This window comes from Labrus mixtus, chromosome 15 (genome assembly GCF_963584025.1).
Source record: "Labrus mixtus chromosome 15, fLabMix1.1, whole genome shotgun sequence".
NCBI lineage: Eukaryota > Metazoa > Chordata > Actinopteri > Labriformes > Labridae > Labrus > Labrus mixtus.
In genome coordinates, this window is record NC_083626.1 from 20,927,470 (window position 1) to 20,944,515 (window position 17,046).

Genomic DNA, 17,046 nt, shown 5'->3' on the forward strand with positions numbered 1-17,046 from the left:
AGGGGCAGTTGTGGTTGTTGTTGAGACAGCTGTGGTCGTAGTGGCAGCTATGGTTGTAATTGGGGCAGCTGTGGTTGTAGTATGGGCAGATGTGGTTTTTGTTCGGGCAGCTGTGGTTGTAGTAGGGGCAGATGTGGTTGTAGTTGGGGCAGCTGTGGTTGTAGTTGGGGCAGTTGTGGTTGTAGTTGGGGCAGCTGTGGTTGTAGGGCCTGCTGTGGATGTAGGTGGGGCAGCTGCGGTTGTTGTAGCGGCAGCTGTGGTCGTAGTTGATGCAGCTGTGGTCGTAGTGGGTGCAGTTGTGGTTGTAGTAGGGGCAGCTGTGTTTGTAGTTGAGGCAGTTGTGGTTGTTGTTGAGACAGCTGTGGTCGTAGTGGCAGCTGTGGTTGTAATTGGGGCAGCTTTGGTTTTTGTTAGGGCAGCTGTGGTTGTAGTATGGGCAGATGTGGTTGTAGCGGCTTCTGTGGTTGTAGTAGCGACAGCTGTGGTTGTAGGGGCAGCTGTGGCTGTAGTTGGGGCAGCTGTGGTTGTTGCTGGAGAAGCTGTGGTTGTAGTTGGGACAGCTGCGGTTGTTGCTGGAGAAGCTGTGGTTGTAGTTGGGGCAGCTGTGGTTGTTGTGGGGGCAGCTGTGGTTTTAGTAAGGACAGATGTGGTTGTAGGGGCAACTTTGGCTGTAGGTGGGGCAGTTGTGGTTGTTGTAGGGGCAGCTGTGGTTGTTGTAGTGGGAGCTATGATTCCAGAAGCTGTGTTTGTAGGGGCAGCTGAGGTTGTAGTAGGGGCAGCTGTGGTTGTAGTTTGAGCAGCTGTGGTTGTAGTAGGGGCAGATGCGGTTGCTGTAGCGGCAGCTGTGGTTGTAGTTGGGGCAGCTGTGTCTGTAGATGGGGCAGCTGTGGTTGTAGTTGGGGCAGCTGTGGTTGTAGGGCCTGCTGTGGATGTACGTGGGGCAGCTGCGGTTGTTGTAGCGGCAGCTGTGGTCGTAGTTGATGTAGCTGTGGTCGTAGTGGGTGCAGTTGTGGTTGTAGTAGGGGCAGCTGTGGTTGTAGTTGGGGCAGTTGTGGTTGGTGTTGAGACAGCTGTGGTCGTAGTGGCAGCTGTGGTTGTAATTGGGGCAGCTGTGGTTTTTGTTAGGGCAGCTGTGGTTGTAGTATGGACAGATGTGGTTGTAGTAGCGACAGCTGTGGTTGTAGGGGCAGCTGTGGCTGTAGTTGGGGCAGCTGTGGTTGTTGTCGGGGCAGCTGTGGTTGTAGCGGCAGCTGTGGTTGTAGTTGGGGCAGCTGTGGTTGTAGTTTGAGCAGCTGTGGTTGTAGTAGGGGCAGATGCGGTTGCTGTAGCGGCAGTTGTGGTTGTAGTTGGGGCAGCTATGGTTGTTTTTGGGGCAGCTGTGGTTGTTGTGGCGGTAGATGTGGTTGTAGCTGTGGAAGCTGTGGTTGTCCTAGCAGCTGTGGTTGGTGCAGCTGTGGTTGTAGGGGCAGTTGTGGTTGTTGTAGCAGCAGCTGTGGTTGTTTTTGGGGTAGCTGTGGTTGTTATTGGGGTAGCTGTGGCTGTAGTTGGGGCAGCTGTGGTTTTTGTTAGGGCAGCTGTGGTTGTAGTAGGGGCAGATGTGGTTGCTGTAGCGGCAGCTGTGGTTGTAGTTGGGGCAGCTGTGGTTGTAGTTGGGGCAGCTGTGGTTGTAGTTGGGGCAGCTGTGGTTGTAGGGCCTGCTGTGGATGTAGGTGTGGCAGCTGCGGTTGTTGTAGCGGCAGCTGTGGTCGTAGTTGATGCAGCTGTGGTCGTAGTGGGTGCAGTTGTGGTTGTAGTAGGGGCAGCTGTGTTTGTAGTTGGGGCAGTTGTGGTTGTTGTTGAGACATCTGTGGTTGTAGTGGCAGCTGTGGTTGTAATTGGGGCAGCTGTGGTTTTTGTTAGGGCAGCTGTGGTTTTAGTATGGGCAGATGTGGTTGTAGCGGCTTCTGTGGTTGTAGTAGCGACAGCTGTGGTTGTAGGGGCAGCTGTGGCTGTTGCTGGAGAAGCTGTGGTTGTAGTTGGGGCAGCTGTGGTTGTTGCTGGAGAAGCTGTGGTTGTAGTTGGGACAGCTGCGGTTGTTGCTGGAAAAGCTGTGGTTGTAGTTGGGGCAGCTGTGGTTGTTGTTGGGGCAGCTGTGGTTTTAGTAAGGACAGATGTGGTTGTAGGGGCAACTTTGGCTGTAGGTGGGGCAGTTGTGGTTGTTGTAGGGGCAGCTGTGGTTGTTGTAGTGGGAGCTATGATTCCAGAAGCTGTGTTTGTAGGGGCAGCTGAGGTTGTAGTTTGAGCAGCTGTGGTTGTAGTAGGGGCAGATGCGGTTGCTGTAGCGGCAGCTGTGGTTGTAGTTGGGGCAGCTGTGTCTGTAGTTGGGGCAGCTGTGGTTGTAGTTGGGGCAGCTGTTGTCGTAGTTGATGCAGCTGTGGTCGTAGTGGGTGCAGTTGTGGTTGTAGTAGGGGCAGCTGTGGTTGTAGTTGGGGCAGTTGTGGTTGTTGTTGAGACAGCTGTGGTCGTAGTGGCAGCTGTGGTTGTAATTGGGGCAGCTGTGGTTTTTGTTAGGGCAGCTGTGGTTGTAGTATGGGCAGATGTGGTTGTAGTGGCTTCTGTGGTTGTAGTAGCGACAGCTGTGGTTGTAGGGGCAGCTGTGGCTGTAGTTGGGGCAGCTGTGGTTGTTGTCGGGGCAGCTGTGGTTGTAGTTTGAGCAGCTGTGGTTGTAGTAGGGGCAGATGCGGTTGCTGTAGCGGCAGTTGTGGTTGTAGATGGGGCAGCTATGGTTGTTTTTGGGGCAGCTGTGGTTGTTGTGGCGGTAGATGTGGTTGTAGCTGGGGAAGCTGTGGTTCTAGCAGCTGTGGTTGGTGCAGCTGTGGTTGTAGGGGCAGTTGTGGTTGTTGTAGCAGCAGCTGTGGTTGTTTTTGGGGCAGCTGTGGTTGTTTTTGGGGCAGCTGTGGCTGTAGTTGGGGCAGCTGTGGTCGTTGTTGGTGCAGCTGTGTTTGTAATAGGGCCAGTTATGGTTGTTGTAGGGGCAGCTGTGGTTGTTGTAGTGGGAGCTATGATTCCAGAAGCTGTGTTTGTAGTGGCAGCTGAGGTTGTAGTAGGGGCCGCTGTGGTTGTGGTTAGGGCAGCTGTAGTTGTTGTAGCGGTAGGTGTGTTTGTAGGGGCAGCTGTGGTTGTAGTTGGGACAGCTGTGGTTTTTGTTAGGGCAGCTGTGGTTTTTGTTAGGGCAGCTGTGGTTGTAGTATGGGCAGATGTGGTTGTAACGGCTTCTGTGGTTGTAGTAGCGACAGCTGTGGTTGTAGGGGCAGTTGTGGTTGTTTTAGCAGCAGCTGTGGTTGTAGTTGGGGCAGCTGTGGTTGTTGTCGTGGCAGCTGTGGTTGTTGTCGTGGCAGCTGTGGTTGTAGTTTGAGCAGCTGTAGTTGTAGTAGGGGCAGATGCGGTTGCTGTAGCGGCAGCTGTGGTTGTAGTTGGGGCAGCTGTGGTTGTTTTTGGGGCAGCTGTGGCTGTAGTTGGGGCAGCTGTGGTTTTTGTTAGGTCAGCTGTGGTTGTAGTAGGGGCAGATGTGGTTGTAGTTGGGGCAGCTGTGGTTGTTGTTGGGGCAGCTGTGGTTGTAGTTGGGGCATCTGTGTTTGTAGGGCCTGCTGTTGATGTAGGTGGGGCAGCTGCGGTTGTTGTAGCGGCAGCTGTGGTCGTAGTTTGTGCAGCTGTGGTCGTAGTGGGTGCAGTTGTGGTTGTAGTAGGGGCAGCTGTGGTTGTAGTTGGGGCAGTTGTGGTTGTTGTTGAGACAGCTGTGGTCTTAGTGGCAGCTGTGGTTGTAATTGGGGCAGCTGTGGTTGTTGTAGCCGTAGGTGTGTTTGTAGGTGTAGCTGTGGTTGTAGTTGGGGCAACTGTGGTTTTTGTTAGGGCAGCTGTGGTTGTAGTATGGGCAGATGTGGTTGTAGCGGCTTCTGTGGTTGTAGTAGCGACAGCTATTGTTGTAGGGGCAGCTGTGGCTGTAGTTGGGGCAGCTGTGGTTGTAGTTGTGGAAGCTGTGGTTTTTGTTAGGGCAGCTGTGGTTGTATTAGGGGCCGATGTGGTCGCTATAGCGGCAGCTGTGGTTGTAGGGGCAGCTGTGGCTGTAGTTGGTGCAGCTGTGGTTGTAGGGCCTGCTGTGGATGTAGGTGGGGCAGCTGTGGTTGTTGTTGTGGGAGCTATGATTCCAGAAGCTGTGTTTGTAGGGGCAGCTGAGGTTGTAGTAGGGGCAGCTGTGGTTGTAGTAGGGGCAGATGTGGTCGCTATAGCGGCAGCTGTGGTTGTAGTTGGGGCAGCTGTGGTTGTTGTTGGGGCAGCTGTAGTTGTAGGGCCTGCTGTGGATGTAGGTGGGGCAGCTGTGGTTGTAGTCGGTGCAGTTGTGGTTGTAGTAGGGGCAGCTGTGGTTGTAGTTGGGGCAGTTCTGGTTGTTGTTGGGACAGCTGTGGTCGTAGTGGCAGCTGTGGTTGTTGTTGGGACAGCTGTGGGTGTTGTTGGGGCATCTGTGGTTGTTGTGGTGGTAGATGTGGTTGTTGTGGCGGTAGATGTGTCTGTAGTTGGGGCAGCTGTGGTTTTTGTTAGGGCAGCTGTGGTTGTAGTAGGGGCAGATGTGGTTGTAGTTGGGGCAGCTGTGGTTGTAGTTGGGGCAGCTGTGGTTGTAGTTGGGGCAGTTGTGGTTGTTGTCGGAGCAGCTGTGGTTGTAGTTTGAGCAGCTGTGGTTGTAGTAGGGGCAGATGCGGTTGCTGTAGCGGCAGTTGTGGTTGTAGTTGGGGCAGCTGTGGTTGTTGTGGCGGTAGATGTGGTTGTAGCTGGGGAAGCTGTGGTTGTTCTAGCAGCTGTGGTTGGTGCAGCTGTGGTTGTAGGGGCAGTTGTGGTTGTTGTTGAGACAGCTGTGGTCGTAGTGGCAGCTGTGGTTGTAATTGGGGCAGCTGTGGTTGTAGTATGGGCAGATGTGGTTTTTGTTTGGGCAGCTGTGGTTGTAGTAGGGGCAGATGTGGTTGTAGTTGGGGCAGCTGTGGTTGTAGTTGGGGCAGCTGTGGCTGTAGTTGGGGCAGCTGTGGTTGTAGGGTCTGCTGTGGATGTAGGTGGGGCAGCTGCGGTTGTTGTAGCGGCAGCTGTGGTCGTAGTTGATGCAGCTGTGGTCGTAGTGGGTGCAGTTGTGGTTGTAGTAGGGGCAGCTGTGTTTGTAGTTGGGGCAGTTGTGGTTGTTGTTGAGACAGCTGTGGTCGTAGTGGCAGCTGTGGTTGTTGTGGGGGCAGCTGTGGTTTTAGTAAGGACAGATGTGGTTGTAGGGGCAACTTTGGCTGTAGGTGGGGCAGTTGTGGTTGTTGTAGGGGCAGCTCTGGTTGTTGTAGTGGGAGCTATGATTCCAGAAGCTGTGTTTGTAGGGGCAGCTGAGGTTGTAGTAGGGGCAGCTGTGGTTGTAGTTTGAGCAGCTGTGGTTGTAGTAGGGGCAGATGTGGTTGCTGTAGCGGCAGCTGTGGTTGTAGTTGGGGCAGCTGTGTCTGTAGTTGGGGCAGTTGTGGTTGTAGTAGGGGCAGCTGTGGTTGTAATTGGGGCAGTTGTGGTTGTTGTTGAGACAGCTGTGGTCATAGTGGCAGCTGTGGTTGTAATTGGGGCAGCTGTGGTTGTAATTGGGGCAGCTGTGGTTTTTGTTAGGGCAGCTGTGGTTGTAGTATGGACAGATGTGGTTGTAGTGGCTTCTGTGGTTGTAGTAGCGACAGCTGTGGTTGTAGGGGTGGCTGTATTTGGGGCAGATGTGGTTGTTGTCGGGGCAGCTGTGGTTGTAGCGGCAGCTGTGGTTGTAGTTGGGGCAGCTGTGGTTGTTGTCGGGGCAGCTGTGGTTGTAGTTTGAGCAGCTGTGGTTGTAGTAGGGGCAGATGCGGTTATTGTAGCGGCAGTTGTGGTTGTAGTTGGGGCAGCTATGGTTGTTTTTGGGGCAGCTGTGGTTGTTGTGGCGGTAGATGTGGTTGTAGCTGGGGAAGCTGTGGTTGTTCTAGCAGCTGTGGTTGGTGCAGCTGTGGTTGTAGGGGCAGTTGTGGTTGTTGTAGCAGCAGCTGTGGTTGTTTTTGGGGCAGCTGTGGTTGTTTTTGGGGCAGCTGTGGCTGTAGTTGGGGCAGCTGTGGTTTTTGTTAGGGCAGCTGTGGTTGTAGTAGGGGCAGATGTGGTTGTAGTTGGGGCAGCTGTGGTTGTAATTGGGGCAGCTGTGGTTGTAGTTGGGGCAGCTGTGGTTGTAGGGCCTGCTGTGGCTGTAGTTGGTGCAGCTGTGGTTGTTGGGACAGCTGTGGTTGTTGCTGGAGCAGCTGTGGTTGTAGTTGGAGCAGCTTTGGTTGTTGTTGGGGCAGCTGTGGTTTTAGTAAGGACAGCTGTGGTTGTAGGGGCAACTTTGGCTGTAGGTGGGGCAGTTTTGGTCGTTGTTGGTGCAGCTGTGTTTGTAATAGGGCCAGTTATGGTTGTTGTAGGGGCAGCTGTGGTTGTTGTAGTGGGAGCTATGATTCCAGAAGCTGTGTTTATAGGGGCAGCTGACGTTTTAGTAGGGGCCGCTGTGGTTGTGGTTAGGGCAGCTGTGGTTGTTGTTGGGGCAGCTGTAGTTGTTGTAGCGGTAGGTGTGTTTGTAGGTGCAGCTGTGGTTGTAGTTGGGGCAGCTGTGGTTTTTGTTAGGGCAGCTGTGGTTGTTGTTGGGGCAGCTGTGGTTCTAATAGGGGCAGCTGTGGTTGTAGTTGGGGAAGCTGTGGTTTTTGTTATGGCAGCTGTGGTTGTAGTAGGGGCCGATGTGGTCGCTATAGCGGCAGCTGTGGTTGTAGGGGCAGCTGTGGCTGTAGTTGGTGCAGCTGTGGTTGTTGTTGGGACAGCTGTGGTTGTTGCTGGAGCAGCTGTGGTTGTAGTTGGGGCAGCTTTGGTTGTTGTTGGGGCAGCTGTGGTTTTAGTAAGGACAGCTGTGGTTGTAGGGGCAACTTTGGCTGTAGGTGGGGCAGTTGTGGTCATTGTTGGTGCAGCTGTGGTTGTAATAGGGGCAGTTATGGTTGTTGTAGGGGCAGCTGTGGTTGTTGTAGTGGGAGCTATGATTCCAAAAGCTGTGTTTGTAGGGGCAGCTGAGGTCGTAGTAGGGGCAGCTGTGGGTGTAGTAGGGGCAGATGTGGTCGCTATAGCGGCAGCTGTGGTTGTAGTTGGGGCAGGTGTGGTTGTTGTTGGGGCAGCTGTAGTTGTAGGGCCTGCTGTGGATGTAGGTGGGGCAGCTGTGGTTGTTGTAGGGGCAGCTGTGGTTGTAGTTGTTGCAGTTGTGGTTGTAGTAGGGGCAGCTGTGGTTGTAATTGGGGCAGTTCTGGTTGTTGTTGGGACAGCTGTGGTCGTAGTGGCAGCTGTGGTTGTTGTTGGGACAGTTGTGGGTTTTGTTGGGGCAGCTGTGGTTGTTGTGGCGGTAGATGTGGTTGTAGTTGGGGAAGCTGTGGTTGTTCTAGCAGCTGTGGTTGTTGCAGCTGTGGTTGTAGGGGCAGTTGTGGTTGTTGTCGCGGCAGCTGTGGTTGTAGTTTGAGCAGCTGTGGTTGTAAAAGGGGCAGATGCAGTTGCTGTAGCGGCAGCTGTGTCTGTAGTTGGGGCAGCTGTGGTTTTTGTTAGGGCAGCTGTGGTTGTAGTAGGTGCAGATGTGGTTGTAGTTGGGGCAGTTGTGGTTGTAGTTGGGGCAGCTGTGGTTGTAGGGCCTGCTGTGGATGTAGGTGGGGCAGCTGCGGTTGTTGTAGCGGCAGCTGTGGTCGTAGTTGATGCAGCTGTGGTCGTAGTGGGTGCAGTTGTGGTTGTTGTAGGGGCAGCTGTGTTTGTAGTTGGGGCAGTTGTGGTTGTTGTTGAGACAGCTGTGGTCGTAGTGGCAGCTGTGGTTGTAATTGGGGCAGCTGTGGTTTTTGTTAGGGCAGCTGTGGTTGTAGTATGGGCAGATGTGGTTGTAGCGGCTTCTGTGGTTGTAGTAGCGACAGCTGTGGTTGTAGGGGCAGCTGTGGCTGTAGTTGGGGCAGCTGTGGTTGTTGCTGGAGAAGCTGTGGTTGTAGTTGGGGCAGCTGTGGTTGTTGCTGGAGAAGCTGTGGTTGTAGTTGGGACAGCTGCGGTTGTTGCTGGAGAAGCTGTGGTTGTAGTTGGGGCAGCTGTGGTTGTTGTTGGGGCAGCTGTGGTTTTAGTAAGGACAGATGTGGTTGTAGGGGCAACTTTGGCTGTAGGTGGGGCAGTTGTGGTTGTTGTTGGGGCAGCTGTGGTTGTTGTAGTGGGAGCTATGATTCCAGAAACTGTGTTTGTAGGGGCAGCTGAGGTTGTAGTAGGGGCAGCTGTGGTTGTGGTTGGGGCAGCTGTGGTTGTAGGGGCAGCAGCTGCGGTTGTAGTTGGGGCAGCCTTGGTTGATGTAGGGGCAGCTGTGGTTGTTGTAGGAGCAGCTGTGGTTGTTGTAGGAGTAGCTGTGGTTGTTGTAGGAGCAGCTGTGGTTGTTGCGGGATTTGTGGTTGTGGTAGTGGGAACAATGATTATAGAAGCTGTGTTTGTAGGGACAGCTGTGTTTGTTTTTGGGGCAGCTGTGTTTGTAGTTGGGGCAGCTGTGGTTGTAGTGGGTGCAGCTATTATTGTAGAAGGTGTGGCTGTAGGGGCAGCTGTGGTTATTGTAGGGGGGGTTGTGGTTGTTGTAGTAGAGGGAGTTGTTGTGGTTGTAGTAGCGGGAGATATGGTTGCGATAGGTAGTGTTTTGGGTGTTGTAGGGGGAGATGAGGTTTGAGACAGGAGAGTTGTTGTGGTTTTTGCTGGGGGAGCTTTGTTTAGTGTAGGGGGAGCTGTGGTTACAGTAGGGGGAGCTATTGTTGTATTAGGGGGAGATGTTGTAGTTGATTCAGGGAAACCTGAAAGAAAAACAGGCATATATTGTGTTAATTTAACGTTTTTTGATCACCATTTTGTGATATGACAGACAGTGTTTCCCACACATAGACGATACCATTGCGGGCCAGCAAAGTATATTTCCGACTCGTTTTCATTTAATCTTTTATTTATTCATAAATCTCCGTCCACGAGAGAGTGAGCGAGAGAGAGAAGGCGTGTGCGAGGACCTTACGGCTCCAAAACCAATAGAGCAGAATCACATCAGTAGAGAGAGAGAGAGATAGAGAAGGTCCACTGCACTGATTGAGGTGCCTGGCTCCCAGGGTCCGAAATTAACACCAGCCAAGCACCAAATGCTGGTAGACTTTCCGTTAGGCGAGTAAATTTCATGTAACTGCAGTTGCTTTTTACTGCTCCTCTCTCTGCTGTCACGACTTTCAGCATCGTGGGGCACGCTGAGACACACCAACATACACCGTGCACAAACACACATACACACACACTGGAGCACCAGTCACCACGCGCACCTTTTTACTTTTACTTTTAGTGAAACCGCACTCAGTTGATCCGTGATCCGTACGGACAGATTCGGGAAAACACGTGATCCTGTCCAATGGTCGGTTTACCTTTACTCTGTTGACTCTCACCGTGTCTGCAACTAATTTAACAATAGCAGCGTCATCGCACAGCCTGCTGTAGTCTGTGAACATCTCCACTCAGATTAAAGCAGATTAAAGTTGTTTGTTGCAAACACTAAATTAATTCAGAGGGAAGAACATATTTGATATGAATACAAACGTAATATTAAAATATACCCTAAGATAAGAGTAAAGAAAAAAAGTATGGCGATCCCCTTCACCCCCCTCCCCCAGAACTCCATCGCTCAGGTATTGCATCAATCTGTGGGAAACACATAAAGAGTATGACTTCTGAGATGCCTTGATTCCAAAAATGCTGAACTAGGTATGTACTCTGCATGAAAAGTTATAGAAGTACAAGACGGTGGCTTATAGGATGTTGCATTGCTAATGGTTTTTGAACAAAATGGTGAAACCTATACCCTTTAAAAACAATATGGACACTTTTTGACAAGTTGTTTACCTGGTACTAGCAGATTATGCAGTTGGCTAACGAATGGGAACTTGCCCTGGTTACAGAACTGCCCACTTAAGTCATCCAGGTCCAGAGACCAGACAAAGGCTCCTCCGAAGTTCTTCGCTTTGAGGTAATTGATCTGAGAGGATGCGAAAGATAACATTTCAACAGTCTGTAAAAAAAATAAATGGAACCACATTTTGTACTTCAGTGATGATTACCTTGGTATTTATACTGGTTTTGTCGTCAAATCCAACCCACTGATTTTCTGTTGTGGCATATGGAACTTTCTGATCAGAGATAAAATGGGTTTGTACCCCATCCAAATAAAGGCAAGTCTGTAAAGAAGGGTCAGATTTCGTATTGAGATCTAATTAAAGTAATTATAATTACAAGGATATATATCTGGCAGACAAAATACAGCCAAAACTGTTAGCCAATAATAAGGCCATTAATATAAATGGGTAATATTGAAATCGTGCAGTAATACCTCATAAGAGGCCCAGAATCCTTCTTCACCGGTGTAGCAGCCTTCCTCACCAGGACCACTGGCTGATGCACCGACAGCGCTTGAATTAGAGGACAGGGAAAAAGCTCGTCCAAAAGCTCCAAACCCCATGTTCAGTTTTTCTTCAGGTGCTCCCTGGTCCCGCCAGTACTCTAAGGCAGAGGCCTAAGAAGTGAAGACCAATGATCAAAACAAATAGGATACAGGTACATGTTTGGAAACAAAGCTGTATGAAAAAATAAACCCTTACTTACAGTGTTAGAGTAGATAGCATCTCCAGTGTCTTGGGATCCCTGGAATAAGGGGCTGTGATGTGCTGTGACACTTTCCCAGGGGCCGTGGAAGTCAAACGTCAACACATTGATGAAATCCAGGTGCCTGATAAATTAAGAGGAAATCACCTTTACTAAAACAGAACAGCAGCTTTTTATTGTTATGATGGCAGAGATTTATTAAAAAATATTTTACATAGCAATTTCTTCCACGTCATAGCTAGCATCGATGGTTGACCTCTCAGCAGAGACAGATGCTGCAAGGATTAATCTTTTCTGGTTACTTGAAGTTCCTTCATCCACAAAGGCTGTTTTGAGCTCCTATACAACACAGAAGCATGGTTCTCAGTCTCAGTTACATTTTATTGTCACTCATGGCATTTGCAGTATGGCTTTTTTTCTGAAAATACCGGTCCCAGAGGAGATATTAAGGATCTGACCTTGCAAAGCTCTGTGAATCTCTGCTTGTCCTCTTCAGTTGGGTACCTCCAGTCAAGGTTTAGCCCATCAAACTTCAATGGTCTTAGTAGTTTGATGACAGACTTGATGAACAATTCTCTGTTCTCTTGTGATCCCGCCATTGTCCTGAATCTGGTAAGCATAAAAGTATAAAAAGATAAACACAAAGGGGTCATTGCACTCACACTCCACCTATTCAATGAAGCCATCTGCTCAAGCAGAACAAGGTAATGAAAATGAGATAAAATGTAAACCAATTTTGTGTGTGTTTGCAATGTGTGCAACCATGATTTCAATATATATTAAAAATATTAACAAAAATGAAAACCGTAAGCAGTGATGAAGGGACCCTGCACCACCCCTGTGCATCTAGGGGTGTCGCAAGCGCGGGGAATGCAGCAGCAAGGTGGGGCCAGGGACCAGGTCAGCAGATCCATTAGTGTACTGGCAAATTCAAGTAGGCAACGCAATGAAGATCCCATATTTTTAAAGGGGCTGTATGTAACTTTCAAAAGTACTGCATTTGTAGCGACACTGCATGGCCATTAGGCGAACTGCACCAGTAACCTGTTGCTCGCTCTCCCCCGCGTGCTCGTCATACATGCTCGTACGTACACAAACGAGCATCATCATCGGCCACGAAACACTGGATATTTACCGGCATAATGTTTACAGTGGAGGTAAGTGGTCATACACGGGAAAGTCTGTGAAGGAGTCTGTGTGTCTGTATTCATTATCCATCCTACAAACGACAGTCTCGGCAGGCACTGGCTGAGAGCAGGAGTGTGTGATGAGTTTGCCCGCCTTTGAGAGCTTCTAGGACGGATAGAAGTGTGTGGAAGGAGGCCTCTGGCTATATCAGGACTGTGTTGGGTTTGTACTGTTGATCTCTGTTAGCGGAGCGGAGTGAGGAGGACGTTGAGAATGTGTATAAAATGTCACTTCCTGGAGCTTTCGTGGAAAATACGACCCGGGGAAACTTTTTATACAGGCAACACAGATAGAGAGTGAACATCTACTTTTCCACATCAGTTAACTGTTCGCTTATTAATGTGAGATAAAAAACGATTTATACATGTAAAAAATTACATATAGCCCCTTTAAGTAGAGCAGTTCGGGCTGGCATTGTTATGACACCTGTGCAATTTGGTGAAAATCTAACATTATATATGAGATGTAGTACTGGCTATTTCCAATAGGGGGTGCTTCATTGATAGTATAATTGTATTAAGCTAGATGTGATAAAGGCAGAACTGACATCATTCATGTGAAAGTTGAAGAAAATCTGACATTGTAAATAGGAGGTATGTGACTTTGTTCAGAGGCCAAACCTGATAGTAGCTGTGAAATTTTGAGCAAATTTAACATTGTATTTGAAATGTAGTGCCACCTCTCACCAGTAGGTATAGCTATGTTGGTGACCCACTTACTACACCTATATGGATATGTTTACTTTCCCAGAGGGATGATGTGTATGAAGTTTCGTGCGTATACGACCAAGGTAAGCCACTCTAATAACTACTTCCTGTTTGATGGCGAACGACGCGTCCGTAATGCAAAGCTTTTGACGCAGGCCCTTGAGCCTGGAAAGGTAGTATGGCCAAGGTCTTAGGATGGTCAACAGTGATTTTTAGGGAGAAATGAGCAACCGTTCAGCAATGGCTAGTGCAAATTAAATACTGCTCAGAAGTAGTGACTAGCTTATGTCAACAGGTGGCGCTGTGACTAATTCAATAATTTAAACCATGGATGTGTTCAGGGCGGACTGCCTGCGGGTGGGGTGTCATGGTTGAATATTTTGGTGATGATTGCACACTGCATAGTAGAGTTATAAGCATTTACTTTTTTGGCACTATGCCAAAAACAACTTCAAACTTTGACATCATGCCACGGCCCTATGATGAAACCTTGTGATTCAAAGTAAAACACTGAATGACAGTTCCTTGCATCCCAATAGGTTCTTTGCGCCAAGCTCAGTGCTTGGGCCCTAATAAAAGGTATGATGATCCCCATAATTATTATAATGTGCAGTCACTGACCTAAGCGATTAAAATACATATTGCACAAGTTTCAGTGAAATACAAATCTCTTTTCAATACTTTGTTATTTTCATTAATTTGCTGAAGGGGTCATTTTGGTTGCATTCAATTTTGCATTTTCAATTTTAATGAATTTTGTGCAAAAAAACTAAAGTTTCCAACTCTTTAATATGAATATATTTTTCCTTCTTTTTGCACAAAGTGCTGAAACAGTACAACAAAAAGCAAGGCAATTTGGTGGTCATGGTATTACAACAGTTTGTTAGTAATTTTGTGTGCTTGCAAACAAGCCTTAATGTCCTTGAAGGTAACTTACTTTTCTGTTGTAAACTTCTCTCCACCAACAGCCAACAGGGTTCTCAGAAGTGGATTTCTACAGGAGCAAACAAATTCAATTACGATTTTTTTGCAAAACAAATACCTTGTATTACAATGTAATCTCCACAGTATTTATAGACCTAAGGACTGACCTTTGTTTGAGTGCGTTAAAGACGAAGTACTGCTGAACATCATTTACAGTTGTGGGAACCAGCTCATTTTTAATTATGTCAGAAAAGGCAAAAATCAGATGGGTGCACTTGTCCGGATCAATATCTGAAACACTGAACTTCCCGATAGCTGGTCTGTCTGCTGCCTTGCTGTTATAGTAGCACATCAGCCTGGAGGTAGAAGCTATAGACATGAAAGAAAAAGCATGATGATTTTAATTATTTATTGTATAGATCAAATATTTCAATGTTGTTATTAACATTAACATCTGTTTACTCAAGGATATTATATTTCTTCTAGACAGATAGTCCTATGCAGCTATAAATGGTAAATGGACTTGAGCTTATATAGCGGTGATAAAGGTGATGATTGTGATCAATTTGTATGATGAACTTACCCAAGCTTGCAAGGATCAAACAGAGACCTTCAAAAGGACACATGTGTAAGTATACAGTTTAATAAACATGCTTAACGGGTGAGTCAATAATAATACAAATTCTGACACAATAATTCATGCATTACAGGTAAAAGTTCTAGTTTACTGTTCAGGGGTAATTAATTCAAGCTTTCTGACATTTCTGATATTTCTCAGTACATTTTAGGTAAAATGAATACAAATTCCTCTCAGTGAAAATAACTTGGGGTTACCTAACAAAAACTACCTGCATGAGACAATACATGTGTACACTTAACACTTTTGGAGATTTAGTTGAATCAAACATTCAAAGACACTTATACTTGACCAGCATGTCTTACCTGCAGCTAGAGTTAGCTTCCACATTTTGTTGCTATGTGAATAAATAGAAAAAAAGAATGAATATGCAGATGAAAAAATAAATTCATAAAAATTAATGTGGAATTCATAGTTAGAGGTGAATGTATGTTTCCACAAAATGAATCTGGTCCTAATAACCTTAAGCATATGAATATAAAATTAAAGCTAAAATCACAATAAATATAAGGTTATCTTATTAGGGGTGGTTCCAATTCGAGGCACTCAAAGCATTTTAATGTTTTACTTTTACTTAGTTGCAGCAATTGGTGACAAAAGCCAGCAGTATAATAAAAACTAAGCACCTGTTATATGGAAAAGTTTAGGGAGTGGAAAGGCTATGATACTCAATAGCCACCCAAAGTCTTGTTCCAACAAGTTATCTGTAAATTTAGGTTTGAGCTGGAAGACACAGAAGACGGACTAGTTTGGCAAGCATTTTCAGCCAACTGCTTCTCTTAACTCTAATAACTGTAACTGATATGCTGGCTTGTTGTACTCTCTCTGGCTAAAATGTGTCCAGTTAAGCTTGTGAGCTAGTTGGAGTGACAATGCAGTTGTTGCAATTAATCTTGAAACAAATTTAAAACAAGAAAGTTCGGTTTAATAAATTCAAAGTTAAAGGAATACTCACAGAAATAATGTTGAAATAATCATGTACTGTTCTTCAACTGTGACTGACTGTTGACTGTTGGCTGTGGAGTTTTAATACAGTTAGACAGCTTACAAGGTGTGGCAAAAACAAGAAGGACAGGGATAATTAGTGCAATATTGCATTGTCCAAAGTGTTATTGTCAAATTGTTAAGCATGATGGAAGCTGGGCGAAGTCACCTGAAATCCCAAGCCCTTTCAACTGTCAAGTATCACTTTTTAAAAGTTAGGTAGGGGCTTTCGACTTCTAGGGGAGAATAAGAACCCTTCAGCAATCAGTATTAATATCCAATAGAAAACCATCATTAGGTTAGCCTATTAAAAAGTATCTTAACATTAACTAAACATAGTTTGCAACCCATGTTGATGATGAAAATGTCGGCTTGTCGGGCAACTAATTCTTTCCCCAATATCCGACTTCTTGTTCCGACTTGAGCAGGCGTTTCTGTACATTATACAACTCGGAAACCTGTTGTTTAGATGTGTCCGACACCAATATTGACGCGTGTCTACAGTACACAGAATTTGACAGGCTTTGGTGCGTTTGACAAAGTACAGTCTGACCGCACACTAAATCAAATGAAAAATGCAACAATGTTGCAACTTTACCCCTGAATCGCACCGAGTCCACCAAACGTTATATGTGAAAGCAACCTAACAAACACTTTATAAAGTGTATAAAATGTTATATGTGCAACAATAAACTGTTAACATGACATAAATTATACCATTACAAATAATGAGCAATCTTTATTAACTATCATTCCATTGTTTGTTAAGGGTAAAATAACTATTAACTAAAGTTAACAACTATCAATTTACCCTTCATTGATGATGTTAATTATGAAGTGTTACCTGAGTGTCTGGTTTAAGTATATGACTGAAGTGTTCAAATGTTCCAACAACCTATAATTACAAGTCAAGCATCTATCTTAAATCACTGCGAGAAGAGGCTTAAATCAAATTGTTAGATCATTATCTGAAGCAGGATCTTCTCTCCCTCTGCTCGTTATTTCAGGACAGGAAAACCCTTCTTGTTTGACACATTTAGTATTATGCAGTCTATGAGACATTCTATTTGTAGACATGGGTCACACCCTGTGTCCTTTACACATCAATTAAAATATTCCTGTTCATTGTTATTCTGAGTACATCTGACAAACAACAAAACATTAACATTAAAATATCTGTTTTATTTGAATACAAAGTGGATGATTGATGATTTTATTTTATTATCGTATCCAAAAAAAATGCCCAGCCCAAAACAAACTACAGACTACTGACCAAAAAGGTGACACTTAATAGTTATAACAAAACAAACCATCCTGACATTTCTTCCAGGCTTCAGAGACAATTGTGGCCAGCTCATGAACATGAAATTAAATAACATCTCCACCCTGTTATCATCAGAGCTCCAAAACATTGAAGGATTTTGAGCTTACATTTCATTAATCAAAGGACATAAAAAGACATTACAAAAGAAAACAAGATTCCTTCTCAACTTCTCCTAATCACATAGTTCACACAGTCTGTGTTCCTTTGGGATGTTTTTGAATCTGCTGACTTCAAGAGCGAGAGAAAGGATTCCTGTTCTCAGCTTAGCAACCAAAGATCTCTGACTTCTTGATAAGTTTGCTTTAACATGGGATTCAGTAACATAATTGTGCTTAATTGGAACAAAAGTCTGAAATGCTTCATATCCAGCAAGTCATTTATTTCTAATTGTGTTCACTCTACATGGTAAATTATATCTATAGATGTATTGTAATTCAGCATCCTCAAAGACAGCGTGAAGATCTGTTGCCCAGGGAAAATTTGACAGTTTACTCTAAAATAAAAACATCTTATTGGTCCTGTTACATGACATATTAGTGAAACGATTCCAGAGTCTCTTTCAAGCATAATACCAAGCGTATTAC

At 46.4% G+C, this 17,046-nt stretch overlaps 2 protein-coding genes across 2 annotated transcripts; both read right to left on the reverse strand.

The window, feature by feature from the left end:
* Positions 1–9,736: 9,736 nt before the first annotated feature.
* Positions 9,737–11,297, reverse strand: LOC132989568 (chitinase-3-like protein 1). Its single transcript, XM_061057263.1, has 7 exons — positions 11,157–11,297; positions 10,913–11,037; positions 10,699–10,822; positions 10,427–10,609; positions 10,158–10,274; positions 9,943–10,075; positions 9,737–9,741 (listed from the first exon to the last, which is right to left on the reverse strand). Exons 1-7 carry the CDS (start codon positions 11,295–11,297, stop codon positions 9,737–9,739), a joined length of 828 nt encoding a protein of 275 aa, XP_060913246.1.
* A 2,229-nt stretch (positions 11,298–13,526) lies between these two features.
* On the reverse strand, positions 13,527–15,283 carry LOC132989569 (chitinase-like protein 4). The gene is made up of 5 exons (XM_061057264.1): positions 14,781–15,283; positions 14,460–14,491; positions 14,101–14,127; positions 13,685–13,886; positions 13,527–13,587 (listed from the first exon to the last, which is right to left on the reverse strand). Exons 2-5 carry the CDS (start codon positions 14,482–14,484, stop codon positions 13,527–13,529), a joined length of 315 nt encoding a protein of 104 aa, XP_060913247.1. The 5' UTR covers positions 14,485–14,491; positions 14,781–15,283.
* Positions 15,284–17,046: the final 1,763 nt, after the last annotated feature.

Coding starts and splice junctions, on each gene's coding strand:
- LOC132989568 (XM_061057263.1), bottom strand. CDS start 11,297: ATGGCGGGATCACAAGAGAACAGAGAATTGTTCATCAAGTCTGTCATC. Junction 10,823..10,912: donor GACGTGGAAGAAATTGCTAT/GTAAAATATTTT, acceptor TTAATTTATCAG/GCACCTGGATTTCATCAATG. Junction 10,076..10,157: donor AAACCAGTATAAATACCAAG/GTAATCATCACT, acceptor GCATCCTCTCAG/ATCAATTACCTCAAAGCGAA.
- LOC132989569 (XM_061057264.1), bottom strand. CDS start 14,484: ATGTGGAAGCTAACTCTAGCTGCAG. Junction 14,128..14,459: donor GAAGCTAACTCTAGCTGCAG/GTAAGACATGCT, acceptor GTCCTTTTGAAG/GTCTCTGTTTGATCCTTGCA. Junction 13,588..13,684: donor TTTAACGCACTCAAACAAAG/GTCAGTCCTTAG, acceptor TTGCTCCTGTAG/AAATCCACTTCTGAGAACCC.